The sequence below is a fragment of the Vulpes lagopus genome, chromosome X, assembly GCF_018345385.1.
Source record: "Vulpes lagopus strain Blue_001 chromosome X, ASM1834538v1, whole genome shotgun sequence".
In the NCBI taxonomy this organism is placed as follows: domain Eukaryota; kingdom Metazoa; phylum Chordata; class Mammalia; order Carnivora; family Canidae; genus Vulpes; species Vulpes lagopus.
In genome coordinates this window covers 37,864,359-37,886,226 of record NC_054848.1, presented here as the reverse complement: position 1 = coordinate 37,886,226, position 21,868 = coordinate 37,864,359, and the positions used below count along the sequence as shown (strand labels likewise).

Here is a 21,868-nt window from a genome sequence, read left to right as displayed (position 1 = left end):
AATCCATGGAGAAGAAGCCACTAAACTCACCTTTGATTCAGGTTCCTGGGTCTTCAGATCTTTCTCTGCCACCCTCCCGAGAGCATTTAAGACCTGCAAGAAAGTGGCCATGGTATGATTATGAAGTGAGCTTCTATAGTTCCGAGGGATGCCAAGGTCCCTGCTAGCCATAGAGGAGCCCCCACACCCAGGAGTTTAGTGAGCTGCGAAGTGGATGTACAAATTGATCAGTGTCAAGATGCAGAAAGATCCAGATGCCAAAAACACCACTGGAGGGTGACGTGGCTCCCTCCCTTACCTCTCTAGCTGTCCGTTCCCCAGCCTCTACAGCTCCTTCCATATAACCGCTCCAGTGTGTTGCCGTCTCAGTGCCAGCAAAGTAAATCCTGCCAAATGGCTGGCGGATCACCCTTTGAGAGAACAGAGAGGTCATGGAGAGTTACCTGGGAAGGCAGCGAGGGTAAATGAGCCCATCGCTGCTGCCCTCATTAATCCCAGAGAACAGAGCCCAGCCCCAATCATTCCCAAAACTCCCATTTGGCTCTGCCAAAGGAGAAAGGCTCTTCCCTGTTCCCTGGGCCTGTGCCCAAGGATCTGAACTTTCAAGCCAGAGAGAATCAGGCTGTCAGATCATCAATCACTAAAGGTGATGCTGGCCTTTTCCGAGCCAGCCAGGATTAGACTACAAGCACATGCATGAAACCCACAATCGGATTTCTCTGTACTAGGCTTCCTATCTGTGGTCGATCCTGCTCCCTACACCATCTTTTCAAAGGGGTGCATTCTTCACAAGAGGTTATCTGGCAGCAGACACCAGCCATGCGGGCACTCCCAGGGTATCAGGAGGAACCACAGTGGCAAGTGGGAAGACAGAGATGAACTGCTTTCTAGCAAAGGATGGAGCCAAGGGATTATACGTCTGTCTCAAAATAACCACCTCTGGACACAGCTTCTGTGGATTTATCTGAGGACAGGGAAACGGGCCTTCTCTTATAAAGGGGTCTCGGCAAAGAAAGCCACAGAAGGGCTGAGCTGAATGGGCAAATGTCCCCTCCCAGCTTGTCGGCTTTGACCCCCTACCGTATCTGCAACCACTTTCATACAGTCTCCTGAGTGGCACACCTTCCACCCTCAAAGGCCTCCACACCTTTTTCCAACTCAGGCATCTTTGGTTTCATCTGTTCCTGACCCTGGTTTCTACTTCTAGGCTTCTACTTTGCCCTCAGAACTACCCCAGTTAATCAATCCCTCTTATCACTGACAAAGACTATTTGATTTCATGAAATAAACACAAAGAAAAAGCTCACGTAAGGAAAGGGTTAAGAAGGCCCTCTTTCTCTGTGGACATGTGTTACCTGGAGTTAACTTTCTAGCTCGGTTCCCCTGAGAACCTGACGGAAGGTATCATGCCAGGGAGGGTACCAGGAGACACTAGTTATGCCAAAATGCCTCCTGCCACACTGGTAATTGCATCTGGGCCAGGAAGAGTGTCTTGCATTGCAAATACCCAGCAGGAGGCTCTCCGTTTTGGGCTTCCCTGAGTGTCCTGCCTTGTGCAGCCAGGCATGTTCCTGGACAGACACCGTACCGATGAGGCTGTTACAAGAGACAGTGGCTCCTCTGGGGCAGGGGCTTCGAAGCCAAGGTGGGTTTCCTGTAATCTATGCCAGGATCACCTCCTGCTCACATTTTAGCTGTCCACGCCAGGGATGCCCCCCACCCCCTCGAAGAGGAGTGGCTGCAGCAAGATGTCTTTAGCCCAACGTCCTTAGGTATAGCTGCTACCCAGAAGCCCAGGGGACTCGTGTGAAACTGAATGTCTAATTGAGCTCAAGCAACTGCAGCTTGCTGTTCTCACACAGAGCATTGACACCTGAATTCCTCACAGGTGTTCTGCTACCGTTCTGGGCACTGACAGCAATTATTCTATGTACAGATATCCAGAAATACACATACTAACTACCCGGGGCACTCACAGTCAGAATGCTACTGTTTCTAAAATTCCCATCCAATTCCGCTTATGGGTTTAAGGTCAGTGCATGGCTTTGATGAATGGGGACAGTGTCTGGCCAGTACCTTCCGTAGTGAGTCATGATCCCAGGGGGGAAGTAGGCGGTATAGCAGCCCCCAGAGTACTGCTCCTCGCACCAGTTCTTCTCTTCATAGTGTACGGGCTGCATTCAGTGGGGGAGAGAATTCCAAAGGGAAGACAAAGTTGAAATGCTACCAGCCAACCACGAAGGCTCTCGTATATTTTACTTTAACAAGTTTATGTTTAAAAAAAAAAAAAAGGTGCCCCTGGTTCTTTCTGTTTCATTTAAGGGGAAACCTGACAGGACCAAGTAAATGGCCTGTGGTAAGATAGCAAGTGACAAAACATGTGTACTTTGACTTTTTCAACCTCTTGACGAGGGGAGACATGGAATATTTCAATATCTGGGAGACAGGGTGTTGCCGTGCAGACTCTGAAATCTTTAGACTAAGTCTTTGGGGGAAACCCCCTCAACAATCAAGTTCGGAAAAAAAATAAAAACAAAAAAAAACCAATCAGGTTCAGGAAAGTGAATGATGGGAATCCTGCTAAAATGAAGACAATTAAAGATGAGCAATAGTTTCCAAGAGACATGGGAGAACTTTCTCTGAGTTTTCCTTAACAGAGTCTGCAAGTTTATTATTTGAACAGTTCAGAGATAATCCCCTGAAAGAGCCTCCAGCTAGCTAATAGGATCTTCAGACAGAATTTCATTCCCATCATCACTTTCAGTGGCAGATTGAAAGCACCAAAATCCCTACATGAGCTGCGAATTGAGTCTACAGATGGAAAAATCAATTAGTGTGGCTTTGACCTGAGAGAGTCTAGATTACACCCATCCTGTCAAGTATACACTAGTGCACCCTCACCAACAAATGAGGATGTATTTAGGATTTTACCTCAAAGCAGTCAGTTGGTTTTGACAGAAGGGCAGGAACTCTGTTCTGGGAACTGATCTCACTCACTCCAGAGATAATACCTGTGACTCCAGGCCCTGATTGCAATTGGCTACCAGTTATCCAGGGAATAGTGAAACAGCCCAAGAACTGCTGCATCAGAAATTGCATGCACCTGACGGCAGCAGCCTTCATTGGCCTTTTTGTGACTGAAGTTAATCCTCCAGTAAGCATATCCCTTCATAAGACTCTCTTCATAAGACTGTCAGGAAACCAGACTCTGCTTTGCTTTACCACTTAGAGCAAACAGAGCAGAACCTTCTAGGGATTAAAGCTGAAGTTTCTTACTTGTAAAGCTTCTTGGGATCCTAGCACTTTGGCATAGAGCTCACAGATTTTCCTCTTCCTATAAAGAAGAATTTTTTAAAAAGTTAAGGAAGTAATAACTGAGGAGTATAGAATAAACACAGTGAGTTTCAGGGCTTTCACCAATGAACCAGATGTATTAAGGGGAAACTAAAATCACTGGTAACTATACAACACGAACAGTTCCATGAATCTTTGCACTCAGATTAACCTTCTATGCCTCAATATAGTCATTTGACTTGAAAATGCATCAGAATTTTCCTTTTACATTTTTTTCCTCTTTTACTGCCCAATATCATATATGTTCAAGATTCAAATGGGGAAAGTAAGATTAGATTAAGTGCAGGAAATGATGTTAAATCACTTTCCTAGAATATGTAGAATTCTAGAATATTCCCTGTTATGTCTATAGTCCATAGGACAGTGTTTTCTTATAAATTTATATTTTTATTGGTGTTCAATTTGCCAACATATAGAATAACACCCAGTGCTCATCCCATCAAGTGCCCCCCTCAGTGTCCGTCACCCAGTCACCCCCACCCCCCGCCCACCTCCCCTTCTACCACCCCTAGTTCGTTTCCCAGAGTTAGGAGTCTCTCATGTTCTGTCTCCCTTTCTGATATTTCCCACTCATTTTTTCTCCTTTCCCCTTTTTTATTCCCTTTCACTATTTTTTATATTCCCCAAATGAATGAGACCATATAATGTTTAGGACAGTGTTTTTTAACTATCCTCTATTTATGTTTTAAGATCTATGAGCATCCTCTTGCAATCTCTCTTAAATAAATAAATAAATAAATAAATAAATAAATAAATAAATCTTTAAAAATAAAATAGGGTTGCCTGGGTGGCTCAGTCCGTTAAGTGTCTGATTTCAGCTCAGGTCATGCTCTCTGGTCCTGGGGATTAAGTCCGGTGTCGGACTGCAGGCTCCCTGCTGAGCCTGCTTTTTCAGAACTCTCCCTCTGCCCCTCCTCCCACTTCTGTGCGCACACACACTCTTTCTCAAATAATTAAAAAATAATAATAATAAATAAAAATATGCTAAACCATGAGAGGCCTATCATCGTTCTACTGCAGTCATCGTCGGTAACTTGACATAATGGTCTGTGTACAGGGGTATCCAGGAGTGGCATGATGTGCTACATGATGCTACTTCAGACAGTCTTTGGCTGCCTTCATAATTCATTATATAAATGATTCTCACAGAACATGATATGCGGTAGGTCTTAAAAATCAGTAGCTTAGGGCAGCCCAGGTGGCTCAGCGGTTTGGCGCCGCCTTCGGCCCAGGGCATGATCCTGGGGCTCATGCCCTGGGCCACGTCAGGCTCCTTGCATGAAGCCTGCCTCTCCCTCTGCCTGTGTCTCTGCCTCTGTGTGTGTGTGTGTGTCTCTCATGAATAAATAAATTAAAATTTTTAAAAATCAGTAACTTAAATGATCTAAGCACCTCTTGAAACATATATTTTTAAAGTCACAATCACTCTTGGTGAAATTAAAAAGTGCTAATTTACTAAAATCACTCCTTTTAGAAATGAATGGTTCAATTTCAGGATTTGTTTGAACAGGTTCACATTGAACCAGTTATATGCTTTGGTATTTACTTTCTTTAGTCTTTATAGAGTTTAAACATTGAAACTAGTCCAAAATACTTGTTATGCACTAATAAACAACTGGAAAAAAATTTGCTACAAAATGTGGCCAAGAGTTTAACTCAAATCTGAAAGACAAGTACTGAAAGCTGAAGAGAAAAATGGCCAAAAATGAGAGGAGGGGAAAAGGAGGGGAGAGAAGGTTATATGCTTACTAGTAACAAAAGAAACAGGAATTTTTTTAAATGACAATTTTATGTCGCCAATTTCATTAGAAAACATTTTTAAGGGGACGCCTGGGTGGCTCAGCGGTGTAGTGCCTGCTTTCAGCCCAGGACGTGATCTGGAGTCCCAGGATCGAGTCCTATGCCAGGCTCCCTGCATGGAGCCTGCTTCTCCCTCTGCCTGTGTCTCTGCCACTCTCTCTCTCTCTGTCTCTCATGAATAGATAAATAAAATCTTTTTTTAAAAAAAAAAGCTGAATGAGGGGGAGCCTGAGTGGCGCTTCTGCGCTTCCCCACCCTGCTCGTGCCTGTTCTCCCTCAAATAAATAAAATCTTCAAAAAAAAAAATCCCAACAGAATGGGGTGCCTGGGTGGCTCAGTCAGTTGAAGGTCTGCCTTCCGCTCAGGTCGTGATCCTGAGGTCCTGGTACTGAATCCCACATCAGGCTCCCTGCTCAGTGGGGAGTCTGCCTCTCCCTCTCCCTCTGTCACTCTCTCTGCTGATTCTCTGTCTCTCAAATAAATAAATAAATAAATAAATAAAACTTAAAAAAATAAATAGATAAAATAAACAGAATGAAATCTAAAATCTAATAACCTACCTTGCAGTTAATTTTTCACTCATGGACAGTAAACCACTTATAATAGAAATGAAGTCATTATTTACTGTATTTCACAGTATTAGATGAGTCAAGGATGAGTTCATATAAATCCATCAGGAAATTATCTTCTCCATCCCTTCTTCCCATTAAAATGTAAAATTTTGGGGAAGGTAATATAAGTCAAAAATGTTAGAGCCTGCTGATCTGTTAGTTCGGCTCTAAAAATAATAGAACATATTTTAAATGATGGCCAAAAGATGTCACTGTGCAAATTTCTTATAGCTGTATTTACGCACTGGTTTCTAAACCTGGCTGCTCGTCATAATCATTTGAAAAGCTTGTTAAAAAATACAAAATACTCAGGCCCCACCCCTAACCTACCAAATAATCTATCAGCCTCAGAAAAAAATGTATTTTACAAACATTCTCTGGCAGATTTTTGACACAGTCAGTTCTGGGAATCTTGCTCCAGTCAAAGACACATTCAGAGTTCTAAGCGTTTTTTGCCTTACAAAAACTTTCGAGAAGTTCAGCCACCATGTGGAATCATAACCAAACGTCTACATCCAGGCTGTTATTTATTTTACTATTAATAAAGAGGGAAAGCAGGAAATCCAAAAGAAAATGTCAAGCTAGGGCGGCATAATGGAAAAAAGTATGCATTGGAGCCTAGGCCTGCCTTTGTCACAAGCTAGCTTGAGAAACTTGGACAAACCATTCCCTATTGCTGGAGCCCCATTCTTCCTCTTTTGAGCTAGTGGTTCCCTTCCTGAAATCAGACCTCACAGTAGCTCAAGTGAACAAATTCGTGTGCAAATGGGAGAACTTCTGCAGCCTGCATCCCAAAGTCATCAGAGTAACTCTCAAACCAAGGGCTGCTTGGGGATTTCCTGCTTAATTTTGTGTGTGTGTGTGTGTGTGTGTGTGTGTGTGTGCAGGCGTGTGCGCGTCCTGGTCCTCTACAAAGGATTTAGGGCTACCCTCAAGAAAGGAAGCCCAGAAATTCTAGAGGCAACCCTCCAACTCCCCCAACAGCAAAATGACTGTTTCCAGATAAGAGTTCCCAGTAAGATTTTATCTGAACAAAGGAAAGGATCCCAAGGCAAAACATAACAAATACAACAAGCCAGAAAGAGAAAGGGAGAAAGGAAGAAAAAAAGCCACTGTCCTCTAAAATGATGGTTTCATACGAGGAAGCTAGTAGGAGAAGGGAACATCAGAGCTGTATCCTAGATAATCAAAGGGGGATCATTTTATGTATACAAGTTGACCCACATGCATGGATTTGCTTTTCAGAAAAAGTACACTCAGAGAACCTTGGAAAAGGGATAATGGTCTTGCAGGGTGATCAGGTTTCAGCCTCTAAAGCTTTTTGAACAACTGTTTCCTATAACTTTTCTCCATCTACCCTACAGGAAAACCCTACCTCTCAACCCCTGTAAAATAAACACAAATATGTAAAACTAAATTAATTAGCCCCTATGGGCCAGCACTGAGTCCAGGGGACTGTCACAAAAAGGTTGCTAAGGTGACAAAAAGGTTGATATTTTGGGATTTTAAGCCTATTGGTGAATTGTGGTGTTTTCATTGATGCCATCTTACTTGTTGGTGCACAAGCCCAATATAAAGCTAAGCTTTTACGTATGTTTCAGATGTCACTTCTTACCTTATTTCTTTATGGAGCTTGGCAAGTCGGTCAGCTTTTCGGGCAAGTATGAAGCTGGAGAGAGAGGGTACATTTGAACGATTAGGTGACAGGAGAATTGCCTCCTCTTTTTAAAATGTTCCTGCCTCCGCCTACTCAGCATTGATGAACTCTCCCACGCACTCCCATTATTTCCCTCTATTAGAGCAAATGCCAGACTGTCTTCCATCTGCCTTGCTCCAAAACCCCTCTAAACTGTGGGCTCCTAAGTAACTGGTCACCTCCCACTCAATGTTTTACCCCCAAAGTTCAGTGTGGTTCTTGGTATATAGTTGGAAATCAAATGTTAGTTGAATTAATGTTGTGTTAAATGATATCCTGGTAATTGACTGCTGCCTTCTGCCAAATACTTGATAAAAGCTGCAAAGCCAAATCTAAAAAAGCAGTTGTAGTAGATGCCATGGTGGGCCCCCCAGATCCCTCTTTATGACCAAACACTCATTACCCTCAGCTCAGGGCTAGACCCTTCCCCCATCCACTGCATTCTGTAGCAGAGGGCTGCCTGGCTCAAGGTCCCACTCCTCCCCAGGGTGATAGGCTCTGGAGTGCAGTGGGTATGAAAGTCCACTCAGTGCATGACATCTCTGAAGGGCCATCACAGTTCTAGAGCTCCTCGTGTGATGGCTGAGACCTTCTGCTGGGGACAACACTGGAGCCCAAACTCTCCCTCTGCACGATCCTGATTCATTCCCTTTCCCCACAGGGAGCAACCCCAGAGCACACTGGGGAACCCCTTGTACCCAAATCTCCATCTCCAAGTTGGCTTCTGGGAAACTGACCTAGCCCAGTCCCCAAATTCAGTAACTCAGTAAAACTCAGTTATAATTTATCTACAAATACTGATATTACTAAATCACATGTATGTTTTAAAGACCTGAATTATGACCAGAAGTCCTTCCATACGCTATTAGTAGAAAGCGCTCAAAAATCCAAATGAGCTAAAGGACAAGGAAATTACTTTTGCATTTAAAAACAAGTACTACACTTTGGTTTCTTTTGTTCTAGACCAAAAAAGACAAGTAGATAAGGACTGAGAATGCAAGAGCCAAAAACAGATACTTCGACTTCTCCCTCACCCTCAAATTAAACTGCTCCAAAATTTGATTGGCAATTCCTTCGGAGCTGTTATCTGAGATCATTACAGGAAGCAAAGATTACAAAATGTATTTGCATTAATCTAGAGAACAGCATTTCAGAGGAATCTGTGGACTACTTGAGACATTTGAACTAATGAACTTTATGGGACATAGTCATAATTTTGCTTGATTTAACACTTATGTTATGGCTTGCTAGTAATGATTCTGGTTAAATTTTAAGTTTATGTAAGAATCAGTCATTTGAGGATTACACAGGACTTGAGTGAAAACCATCAGTATCAGATGAAACATTAAATGATTTCCCTGAAAACCTTTTTAGATCCTGGGTGCTTCTTAAAACTCCTTTTCTAAAGGGCAGTTAGTGTTGGCCATTCCGGTGAGTGAGGTTTTATTGAGGAAATTAAACATACTGGCTTTGGGCTGGGGACATTTCACGGCTTGAAAGTACAAGGTCCTTTCTAGTTGCTAAAAGGTACTAGTATCACAAACACAGCACTGGACAATTACCACCCGGTAGTTAAGGGTTTCATTGCCCAGAGCAAAGAGCAGGGTGGAGACAATGCAGTGTCAAGGTAAGAGCAGGGCATAGGCAACTGTCTAGATAAAAAAAAGATTAGAGTATCACTTTTTAGGAACTGCCTAAATAACCCCATTATTATCTGGAAAGCTGCTGCCATACATGTTCTGGCTTAAAAAAGCTGAAGACAGCCCAGGAAGGCAGATGCCACAATATCTAACTCTCAGGGCAAGAAGAACATCCATGTCCTTCCATCATCCACAGTTGGATTGGTCCTGAGTGTCTCCTGAATCCATTACATCAACCCTCAGTTTTCTTCTGGCACACAGAAGGTGATGGCAACCTGCCCACAGCCTGTATCCTTTCTTGTCCAGTGGGGTTAGAGTTGAAGAGCATGTGCTGTTCCTCTGATTATTAGGTTGTGGGCACCCGCCCTTCCCAGGGAGGCTGGTGCTAGTTCTGGTATTTTGCAGCCAGAGAAGTGGTTACAAAATGTCTTGTGGAAAAAAAATGTCTTGTGGGCAGTCCAGGAGCAGAGCCTGCTAAGTCTGGCTGGGGTCATGGGTCGCCTTCTGGTTTTGTAATTTCCCTGCAGTGATGCAATGTGCATGAGTTCGACTCTCCCAAGGGTGAAGGGGAAAAGCGCTGGTCTCTGGAAGTCACTTGGCTGCTATAGAAGCTGAGCTCTTCCGTTGTAATGTGCTAGAATAAACAGCTCTTTTATATGTGGAGCTCTGAGGAAGGGTCAAAGGCAGGACAGCGGGGAAGGCGGAGGACTCCTTAGCCAATTCCTTTGTGAAAACACTGCTTCATTCTCTGGACTCCCAGCCCCCCAAGAGCGGAGCAGGTGGGGAGGGGTGCTGGGCAGAGAAGGGGAAAGCTCTCCTCTTCCAGACACAGAACCAAACCCTGGACGATCCCTAGTGACGGACAGCTGTGGAGTGACCTATCACAAAGAGTGACACCCACTCAAGGCCTGGCTCTTCCTCAAACTGCATTTCTTCACTACTCATCAGTATCATATCCCTGGGTAACAATTAACATACTAACGTTTGCTGTGTAACGATGTCTGGAGTGCAGAAAAGGCTATAGCCCAGAAACCCAAACTTTGAAAGGTTTTACACAGTAAAATAGTCAATTCTCATTCTAGATGACTGTGGACATTCTGCCTCTGGGCGGGGCTGTCTACCATACCACCTGTCTAGCTGCTTCCTTCGCTCTGTCCTCAATAGCTTCATGGGGGAAAGAAAGAAATGAGCACGAGTTCAAAATAGTGTCAGTTTTTGTAAAATTTCCCCAGTGTTTTGTGCTGCATACAAAACATTAATATTTTAAAACATGGAAATGATATATTTCTGTCGTGTTATTTATGATCACTTGAGCTCAATTCCATATGCTCTGCCAGCATCCACACCAAGACACCAACACAATTTAGAAAACGCAAAGCATCCAGCTCTAACTTACCCCATGATAGCGGGCAGCGATCCATCTGGCTTGGTGTCATCCAGGGTTATTGAAATTGGAGCTTCCTCGTCTTCAATGATCATACAGCCACAGTAATCTTAATAAGGAGAAAATCCATAGGAGATTAAAACTGACCTCAAGAAAAATTTAGGGAAAAAATTGTGTATATATTCATATACACACATATACATACCCAAACATAAACTCTTTTGCTAAAAGGAAGGCAAATTTCAAATATTTGCCCCAACTCTAGAAGATATTTCCTTACTAAATACACACATTAACTATACAAGGATGTCTGTTGACCCAGAGACGTAGAAAATGACCCATCCCAATGACTTTTAGATAAAAGTCATTGTATGACCAATGCAGGGCTCAAGTTGTAATGTGGCCCCGGAGACCCAGAATACACAGGAAATAGAGGTCTGCATCGGAGGGAATCACCCTTAGGAACCCATGGAAGAAGGTGGGAGAAGGAATCCTTTGAATAGGAGCAGGTTTACCAACAAGAGCCACCATATCCACCCAGGCCCTGCCTCAGCTAATTCTCGCAACTTCCCGACAGCAGGTCTTGCTGTTACTATTCTACACAAGAAGACTGACACTGAGAGGCAGTATCACACCCAAGGCCACTCAGCTAAGTAAGCAAGTGAAGCCCAAGAGTGTGGGTACTCTTCCCACAGTACCCCTTTGAGTCACTCTGCTCACTTAGAGTAAGTGGCAGGACATATGCCAGGAAGCAGGGCAATGGTGCCTCCGCCACTTGGTAGGATCTTTTCCTTCCCTCCCTTTCATTGACAGTAAGTGCTCTTGAGGTCATTCATAGCCTGGGGCTGTGAAGAGATGGACAGACTGAGATTTCTGGCACTTTCTCTACAAATTTAAAAATACTTATCTTTGTAGTCTTTTTTCCTGTTCAATGTCTACTATCAATGTCTACTAGAATTGAGGGTCCCTAAAAAGAGTGGGGTCCCTTCACTTAACGCAATTTAAACAGGAGGAAGCACAGCCTACCCTTCTTCTTCCAAAAGGCCTCCTTGTAATACATCATACACTTGATGATAGCTCCCATTGGAAGACGCTGAATTAACTGATTTCTCTCTGATGGAAGCTCTGGTCTGAAGTGGATCTTGGCGGTCAAAGTTGGAGGGATGGCACTAATCACGTATTTGCACTGAAAAACAGACATGGAATACCACCTCAGACCTGTGAGTCCCAGTCTGTACAGATGGTGAGAAACATCATGGTGATCATTTAGAATGACCCTGAGCAGTAACCACAATACAAACTGAGGCCACACTCACAGACAGGGCAGGCGAATCATAAATGGTATTTTGGAAGACGGAGCTGAAAACCTACCAGCACAAATTATACCACTGCTTGGATTATATTTGGTTAGAAGCCGCCGAAGACATGAGGCCTACCTAGTATGTGCTCCTTCTGACTAGGCTGAATTACCTCATAAAGTTCATGATTCAGTGTCTCTATGATGATGTTGTCATCTGACTGGTCAACATAGGTGACAGGGCGCTTCAGCTTGACTCTGTCCCCAAGGCGCTCCATTATCCGTTCACTCACTTGACCGGATCCTCCCACAAACTTCCGTTCCTATAGAAGAAGGGAGGCAATGAGGACTAGAAACACCAAATCACCAAATATTGGTCGTCAATAGGTCAGAAAGCAAAACACAGGTCAAAAGAAGCAATGGGGAATTTCTAAGTATAAACACACTTCCAAGATGCAACTGGTCCACACTGGCTAAAGCTAAGGGTTAAATGGCCAATAACTCTTGTGGCCACAAGAATTTAGGGAGTTCTGGAGACCTCCTGAGGAGAGGAATTATTCACTTAGTGAAGAAAGACTCTACACCTTGCACTTTGGGACAAGAGCCTGTCTGGACCAGAGCCGACTTTAAGTACAGTGATTTTACTGGTTCTGGAAGTTTTTGAAAATCAGTTGGTCGGAGTCACTAAGCTCCTCCCACAGAGCTAGACTAATTTTACCCACCTCCCCACAAAAGGAAGGAACCCAATTCCCGAAACCTAATTATTTCAAAACGAAACATTCTTTAGCTGTGAACTCATCTCCAGGAACGAGAAAAAGGAAAGAACTTCTGGTTTCAGACAAGTCGGTTGACACTATTTCAAAAATTCACGGTTCAAATTCACTCACGTTTCCAAACACAGGAGTGGTTATTAAGATGGCACATTGGGTGAGGGCAAAACCACAAATGAAGTTAGAGGGCGCAAACAAACACTCCATACCTGGCCCCCGTTGGTCACCGAAAATATCCGAGTGGTACCTCCGCACTGCTTCACATACCACAAGAACCAGAGCGCAGACACCTCGTGGGGCTCAGAGGTCACATTGATATTCACAAAGAGGGATGCAAACCTCCTAGCAGTCCTGGTCACACAACAAAAGTGGCAGTCAGGTGTAAATACAGACATGCTGCCCAGAACAGCATCTTTTTTGTCTTTTAAAGATTTTATTTATTTGACACAGAGATAGCCCAAACAGGAGGAGCAGCAGCAGGAGAGGGAGAGGCAGGCTCCCCAGTGAGCAGGAAGCCCAAAGCGGGGCTGGATCCCAGAACCTTGGGATCATGACCTGAGCGGAAGGCAGATGCTTAACTGACTGAGCCACCCACGCGCCCCGGACAGCATGTTTTTAAAACACAATTTAGTGTGGTTAAACAGCATGTGTACTGCATCTGGGGGAAAAAAAACAAATCTCTGAAGGAACACATATTTTAACTCCTGGTGAAAATAAACTTTTCCTCTGCTTTGAGGCAGTTACAGGTTAGCTCCAAATATATTAATTTTGGTACAGTCTAAAAACAGTCAATATGCTTATGAGGGATCGTTAAGGATACAGTTCTCATTTATTTGAACAACTGTCCTCACCCTGGTCTAGTCTAACGTTCCTTACCTGAGTTATAAAAGTGATGGCTCCTCCTGGTAAATCCCTATCTGGTTTATTATGACTACAGCCCCTTTTCATTCTTTGCCATTTACAGCCAATGAAGTCTTGACAATGCAAAACAAAACAAAAACCACTTGCCACAAAACCCTTCAATGGCATTCATGGCAATACGCAAAAATCTTGAATGTGGCTGTTCTATCTTCCACCATCAGCCTCTCAACCAACTCTCCGCCAGCTAATTACATTACTTTCTCATGATATCCTTAAGAGTCCAGGCATACTGTCATATCATAACAAAAACATATCAATTTCCCCATCTCAAGGCCTTCAAGAGCTGTTTTCTGTTCTCTCTATGTGGAAAATGCCATCTCCCACACCATCCACTCTTTCTATCTCCCACCATTCACAAAGGTTCATTCCTGGAAGATACCACCAATCACACTATTCGCGCCTCCAGCCTCCCCCATCCAGTGGTTCGTTCCTGGAAGATACCATCCATCACACCATTTGCCCCTCCGGCCTCCCCCACCCACAGTGGTTCATTCCTGAAAGATACCACCCATCACACCATTCGCCCCTCCGACCTCCTTATCCTCAGGGGTTCGTTACCGGAAGGTACCATTCCCCTAACAACATTCACTTTATATCTCCCCTATGCCTGGCTCATTCCTGTGATACCATCCCCCAGCATCACTCCTCTATACTGTCTACACTCATCTACTACACCTCATTCCTGGAAGTTACCTGCCATATCATTCACCCTTCCAGTTTCCTCCCTCAGTCACTGTGGCTCATTCCTGGATAGTATCATCCCCTCACACCATTCTCTTTTCCTGTCTCCTCCATTCACTATGGCTCATTCCTGGAAGATACTGGGTCCAAACATCATCTGTATTCTGGTCTGCCATCCACAGTCACTGTAGTTCACGACCAGAAAATACCATCCCCTAAACCATGCATCCTTCCTGTAGCTGTTATCTCCCCCCCAACTCATCCCAATACCTGAGTCACTGTGGTTCCTTCCGGGAAGATACCAACTCGCAACAGGCCATCCACCCTTCCTATTCCCCAACATCTACTATGGCTCATTCCTGGAAGATACCATCCTACCAAGCCACAAATCCTTACTGTCTTCCCTCATGCACTGTGGTTCATTCTTGGAAGAGACTACCAACCCACACCATCTCCCTTTCCCCATCCACCCTCAACACTGTAGCTCATTTCTGCAAGAAACCTTCCCAACACTCCAACCACACCTCCAGTCTCCTCCCATTCTACAACGGCTCATTCCTGGAACATACCATCTTCCCACACTTTCCAACTTTCCTGCCTCCCCCATCCACAGTGGCTCATTCCCAGAAGATACCATTCCACCACACTATCTACTCATCCTCTCCCCTGCCAACCATTACTGTGTACTTCTAGAATGTATCATCTCCCCATACCATCCATCCTTCCTGTCTTTCCTATCCACTGAGGCTCATTTCTGGAAGATACTATGTTCCTACTTGATCTACCCTTCCTACCTCCCCTCACAGTCACTGTAGCTCATTCCTGAGTGATACCATTTCTCCATACCATCCAGCTTTCCCGTCTTCCCGATTTACTGTGGCTCATTCCTGGAAGATATCATTGCCCGCCAGCCCCCCCACCTCCACATCCTTCCTGTCTACCTCCATGGATTATGGCTCATTCCTGGAAGGTAACATTTCCCACCACATCAGTCTTTGCTGACTCCCCTATCCGTGTGGTTCATTCCTAGAGGATACCATCCACCCTCATTACCCAGTCTTCTTGTCTCACCCCCCCATCCATGTAGTTCATTCCTAACATATACCATCTACCCTCACTACCCAGTCTTCCTATCTCCCTCATCTATATGGCTCATTTCTAGAAGATACCATTCCCCTCTCTCCAGTACAACCCTCACATGTCCCCCTATAGCCTGTGGCTCATTCCTGGAAGATACCATCTCCCAACCTCCATCTTCCCTCCTACGTCCACTGCGTTGTTTCTAAGGGGATAGCTGGACTACATCATCCAGTCTCCCAGTCCTCTGCCCCTACCTCCATCACTATTATTCTTTCCTGAAAAATAAATTTCCCCTCCAGCCATCCACCCTTCCTCTGTCCCCCTACAGTGGTGCATTTCTGGAAGATACTATCCCCTCAACTATTTCTACTCTTCCTATGTCTCCCATCAATTGATGCATTCCTCAAAGATACTATCCACCACATCAACCATCCTTTCAGTCTCGCCAACTGGCTCATTCTTGGAAGATACCTTGTTTCCATATCGTCTACCCTTCCTGTCCCCCACCCAGAGTCACTGTAGCTTTTTCCTTGATGATACCATCTTTTCATACCATCCTCCCTTCCTTATCTCCCCCCGTCCACTGTGGCTCATTCCTGGAAGATACCATCCCCTCAACACCATCCACTCTTCTTGTCTACCTCCATAAACTGCTATTCCAGGAAGAAGCCATCCCACCATTCATCCTTACTATCTTTCCCCCACCCTGTCCACCATGGCCTATTCCTGGAAGGTACCATCCTTTCTTCCTCCCCTATCCATCAGGGCTCATTCCATCTGGTCACACCATCAACTCTTCCAGTCTATCCCCTTCCAGGAAGATACTGTCACCTTTTCTATCCATGAAGATACCATCTTCCTTTTCTATCCACCCCTCATCCATGTTGCTCATTCCTGGAAGATAAAATCTACCCACACCATCCATCCTTCCTCTCTCCTCCCATCTGTGTAGCTCATTCCTGGAAGAAACCATCTTTCTACACCATCCAGCTTTCCTGGCTCCCCTTATTCATGTGGCTCATTCCTGGAAGTTACCATTGCCTCACATCATCCAGCCTTCCTATTTCCCCCGTCAATTATGGTTCATTCTTGGGAGAAACCATTCTCCTACACCATCCTCTCTTCCTTTGTCCCCCTCATCCATTTGGTTCCTTCCTGGAAGATACCATCACCCCCACATATCCAGCTTTCCTATATCCCACTCCCCCATCCAAGTGGCTCATTCTTGGAAGATAAAATCTATTCACATCATCCATCTTTCCTCTACCCCCATCCACTGTAGCTCATTCCTGGAAGATACAATCCTCTCACACATTCCATTCTTCTTGTCTCCCCCATCGGTGGCTCATTCCTGGAAGGTAGCATTCCCCCACATGGTCAAACTTTCCTGTCTCTCTCCATGATTAAGCTCATTCATGGAAGATACATCCCACCAAATATCCATTCTTGCCTTCCCCAATCCACTTGGTTTCATACCTAGAAAATACCATCCCTTCATACATTTCATCCTTATTCTCTACCCCATCAATTGGATCATTCTTGAAAGATAACTTCTCCCTATACAACATCCAGCTTTTTTGTCTACCAGCATACACTGTGGCTCATTCATGGATGATACCATCTGCATGCATACATCATCCAACTTTCATTTTTCACCCCTTCCACTGTGGCTCATTCCTTGAAGATACCATTCCCCCACACCATCCACTCTTCCTTTCTGCTAAGGCTCACTCCTGGAACATGTCATCTCCATACTATCTATACATCTGGTCTCCCCTCATCCACTGTGGCACATTCCTTGTAGATTTGATATTCCCACATCATCTTCCCTTCTTGTCTGTACCCAAATATTATGGCTCGTTTCTAGAAGACATTTCCCTCCACACCATCATCTTTCTGCTCTCTCTCTCTCTCTCATCCACTATATGGTATTCCTGGAAAATACCATGTCCTCCACACTGTCCAACCTTTCCTATCTCCTCCCATCTTCTGTGATTAATTTTTAGTTGATGCACTAAGTCCTTGGTTTATGTTTAAAGATTGCTGTATCCAAGAATCTCTTCCTGCCCCTCAGATCAAAAGCCCTGTTACAATCACTCTGGTAACATTATGGAATTATGTGGATAATGTCAGTCTCTCCTGCTAGAATAATATTAACTCCATGAGTTTAGAGGCCACGCCTAACGCTTTCACCACCATTCCTCACTGACTGGTACAATGCTTTCACATAGCAGCCCCAGAAAGCTGACTAAACAATCTATAAGTAACTCAACTCATTACACAGGTTCTCATTGAAAACATCATAAAATTTATATTTTTCATTAAAATAGACTAGCTTGCCTTCTGTTCCACATTTTTCTACATCTGTATGGAATTACTTTAATATCTTCTCAAATTGCTTCTGTAGCTGACTGCTATATAATTTGAATACACAATTACTTGTTTTACTGCAAATCATACAGTGCTTTCATTAAAAAATTCCACTTAATTCACCTCCTCTTTTTCTTATGTTTTAGATTCATTCTATGTTCAAACCCACTCTGAAGTGTCTAAAGTTACCTCAAAGTTGCTACTGACTGATCATTAGGTTTCCTCTAACCTTCTTTCCTATAACTTACTGAAAAAAAACACTGCAGGGGTGCCTAGCTGGCTCAGTAGGTGGAGCATGCAACTCCTGATCTTGGGGCTGTGAGTTCAAGCCCTGTGTCAGATGTAGAGAATACTTTAAAAATAAAAATCTTAAAAAAAAGAAAAGAGAAAAACCCCATTGTAGTTCAAGATAGGACAGAAAGATCCAAAGGAAAGATAGTAAGTCAACTTTAAATAGTCAAGATTACTTTGTCCAGCAGATTTTATCGATAAGATCTTTCATAGTCATCTTGTCCCATTCCTCAGCATGTGGGGCCTCCCATGGTGCATCTGCTGGAATCTGTGGAGGAAGAAGGGCCCACATTCAGGTGTAATGGTTACTGCCCACTATCTTGCCAAGAGGCCTTCAGAACAAACTCTGAAAAGCAGTCTCTGTGTCTGTGTTGGAATGTGTGATTGGCACAGATTTCTAATATAGATAGTGATGGGTTTGGGATGGATATATCTCTGGATTCTATGCCTTAATGGTGTTTCCATAATAATAATGATGATAATAATTATTATGATGGTCATGCAAAAGGGGGGGAATAAATGTGTATGTAAATTAATATGTAATGATGATGATGATGATGATCATTATTATTGAAAGCGAATGCCCATTTTAAGTCCCCAATTTAAGTGTGTGAGAGTGATCTTATGGAGCCTGGCACTAGGTACAAAAACTGTGGGGGAACAATCCTCTTTATTTTACTATCTAAAGGAGCATCACACATGGATAAGGCAACTATGAGTAGGATACCTGGCAAAAATACACCACACAAATTCTCAGTGGCATAAAGTTGAAAGCACATAGGCATTACAATCAGAGAGATGTGGGTTTGAATCCTGATTCCCTTGCTGTGTGGTGTTGGGGAAATTTCCCTATAATCCTCATTGCACCCATTTTCCTCGTAAGGGGAAATACTATCGACTTCGCAGAGGATCTGGGTGCATTGGAAATGATGTGTGTTAAGGTCCAGAGCAATGTTCCCTGAACTGAAGGATGTTAAACAGTTGCTGTTGTTCTTAGTAACAGGTCACATGTAAGCTGAACACACACTTTACCTCCTTCCCCATGTTATCCAATGTCCGCCACAGGTTGTTGTAATCCAAATACGCGATAGGATTCCATACCGGAGGAAAGGCTCCTCGGAATGGATAAGTTTTCCCCTACAACATAGAAGCAAAGGATAATACCTTAAATGAGAATGGCATTCTAAAAAACAAAACCCAGCCAACATAAGGGCCATTTTCAAACTAGCAGCATCCTCTCCTGTTGCAAAAGCATCACCTTTGATAGAAAGTAAATATATTTTACTTATATAGGCCCCAAACTTCAGTTAGATTAGCAAAAAGTCCCCTGTGTTTGTGTTACCTGTATTTGATTAACAGTAAAAAATAGCTGTGAACTTACTCCTACTTATATAGAGAAAATAAATAAAGGTAGTTCATCCTAATATCTAATGCTGATGCCACAATATTCTCAACCCTCAAGTTCCTATCTAATCTCTTTGGAAGGGATGCTTCCCACTCAGATGAGAGCAGGATGATGACATGGAAGACTATCCTTGAACCACCCAGAAGACTGGAACAACAAAGCAGAACATCTCAGACTGTGTTTTAGGGTTCACACTAAAGATCGGCTGGACAACCGACCATGCCTAACATCATGACTCAACATATGAGAAAGAGAATAATGGGCACTTGACATTTTTTGGTTGCCCAGCATCCATGTTTCTTTCCCAATTATTATCCTGGTTTCTTTTTGGGGAACTGTCTCTCCTCCTTTGTGGATAGATGTATAGGGAGGAGGGTCCTGGGTATCATCTCCCATTATTGAAGGTGATGGGCTAGATCCTTTCTCTACCCCTCTGACTTCTAATCCTCGAATGAGTCACCCAACAACAGAAGAAAGCTAACTCTGGGTTCTCCTTCCCCATGGCAGCATGCTGCACGATGCTTCCAGCTCTAAAGACCATGTTGTGGTTCCTGCCCCTAACTTGCCAAAGCTCCCCTGATTACTGCCTATTCCTAAACGTGGCCCTCCAGTCTCCTGTTGATTCTCTGGGCTCTTTGACAACCGTTCACTATATCCCTCTTGTTAGGGACACCTGCCTTTGGCTCAGATTGTGATCCCTGTGTCCTGGGATCGAGTCCCACATCAGGGTCCCACAGGGAGCTTGCTTCTCCCTCTGCCTAGGTCTCTGCCTCTCTGTGTCTTTCATGAATAAATAAATAAAATCTTTTTTAAAAATTAAAAAAAAAATAAATCTCTCGTCAGCCAAGGTTGGCTTTCTATTGCTTGGTACCGAGACATCTAACATAAAGATGGCTAATTATTTGCCACCATTGACTTCATTTCCATTGTGGGACAAGTCTTGTGCTATGCAAACACCAGAGTGAGGAGGAAGTGAATCCTTGAGAAGACCAGGTCTAGGTATTTTCTAGGGTTTTATTCCTAATGTAGTTCCTCTAAAAATAGAACATTCATAAGATCAAAATATTGTCTAATTATTCAATTTTGCACAAGACTGTTATTTTCTATCAAATAAAAACATACTCAATATTTGCAGAAAGCCTACTGTGTGCACTACACAATATTAACTACTGTGTCAGATTAAAAAAAAAACGTGGGAGGAGAGCTAAAGCAAAACTCCTGACCATCAAGGTAGGGACATAAGACCTAAAAGTATTTGCATTCATGTGCACACACTTACACACGCATGCGTGCGCCCATGCACTCTTCAACTGAGTAACGCTATACGGCAGCCATTAAGTGACAACTAATTTTGCCTGCCACAGTAGCAAATTCAAATAACCTTGGCAGATTATGTGATCTGATTTCTTATTTGAAAAATGTGATGTTGTAATGCTGCAATAGGACTATCTGAGACTCCAAACCTTTATCATCACCACCACCACTATCACTACCATTATTACTAACATTTATTGAGATCTTTCTCCATGCCTGGCCCTGGCTAAGCTCTCCATACGCATTCTCTCCCCCCAACCCTGTGGAGGCAAGCACTATTAATATTTCCATCCTATAAAGGAGGAAACTAAAGCCCAGGGGTATTAGCTGGAAAACAATAGAACGGAAATTTTCCTGTTCCCAAAGCCTTTGCTCATAAACATTAAGCTTTCTGTCCCTCCTATAGGGTTGATAGAATGTAGAGATAGGTTTGTTCTAGAGATATCTGAACCTTCCCAACTGGATAAAGCAGAGTGTGGAAATGTGAAATGTAGAAATCTTCCACACAAATCTTTTATGTTTAAAAGGAATAAAAATGGAGACGAAGAAGCTCTGGGGTATAAGCTGTAAGTTGAGAAAACAGGGTCAACCAAGGAAAATGAGGAAGCATGTCTGGAGAAAAATGGGCAGACATTTTACCCAGAAGGCTATGCTAGCTTTGGAGAGGAGGCCAACTGGGGTTAACAGCTCATGGGCAGCCTTCAGAGCAGCTGGTTCTTGTTACAGTTCTTCCCTTAATTGAAATCGGGGGAAATCTACATTTTCCTCTGTAAAATATGTTCATCCTCAAGGAATAGTCTCATACAAAATCGATCTTTGCTTTGAAAAAAAAAAGTATTTTTTTTATAAAACCAAACATGCTCAATCATCTGGGGGCATTAAGTATCTTAAATATAATTCAACAAATGTGTCCCACATTTCTTTATTTTATTTTATTTATTTATGATAGTCATCACAGAGAGAGAGAGAGGCAGAGACATAGGCAGAGGGAGAAGCAGGCTCCATGCAGGGAGCCTGACGTGGGATTCGATCCTGGGTCTCCCGGATTGCGCCCTGGGCCAAAGGCAGGTGCTAAACCGCTGCGCCACCCAGGGATCCTGTGTCCCACATTTCTAATCAAGTTCTCCTCAGGATGATGCCAACCAGAGTCTTATTTCACACATGGCCTAAAGGCCCCATGATCTGAGCCTTGATAAACAAAGAGGTGGCAGGAAAAGTAAACAATTCAAGGAGAGAGGAGTCCAGCCTGGCAAT

At 43.6% G+C, this 21,868-nt stretch overlaps 1 protein-coding gene across 1 annotated transcript in view; it reads right to left on the bottom strand.

The window, feature by feature from the left end:
• MAOA (monoamine oxidase A) overlaps positions 1–21,868 on the bottom strand; it is a 68,555-nt gene that overhangs the window by 2,916 nt on the left and 43,771 nt on the right. Inside the window, exons 4-14 of the mRNA XM_041741091.1 lie at positions 18,928–19,032; positions 18,072–18,163; positions 12,762–12,903; positions 11,956–12,105; positions 11,512–11,671; positions 10,498–10,594; positions 7,381–7,434; positions 3,277–3,334; positions 2,077–2,174; positions 299–410; positions 31–93 (exon numbers count right to left, since the gene is read on the bottom strand). Of these exons, the coding sequence (XP_041597025.1) occupies positions 31–93; positions 299–410; positions 2,077–2,174; positions 3,277–3,334; positions 7,381–7,434; positions 10,498–10,594; positions 11,512–11,671; positions 11,956–12,105; positions 12,762–12,903; positions 18,072–18,163; positions 18,928–19,032 (1,131 nt within the window). The remainder of the gene's footprint in view (positions 1–30; positions 94–298; positions 411–2,076; positions 2,175–3,276; positions 3,335–7,380; positions 7,435–10,497; positions 10,595–11,511; positions 11,672–11,955; positions 12,106–12,761; positions 12,904–18,071; positions 18,164–18,927; positions 19,033–21,868) is intronic.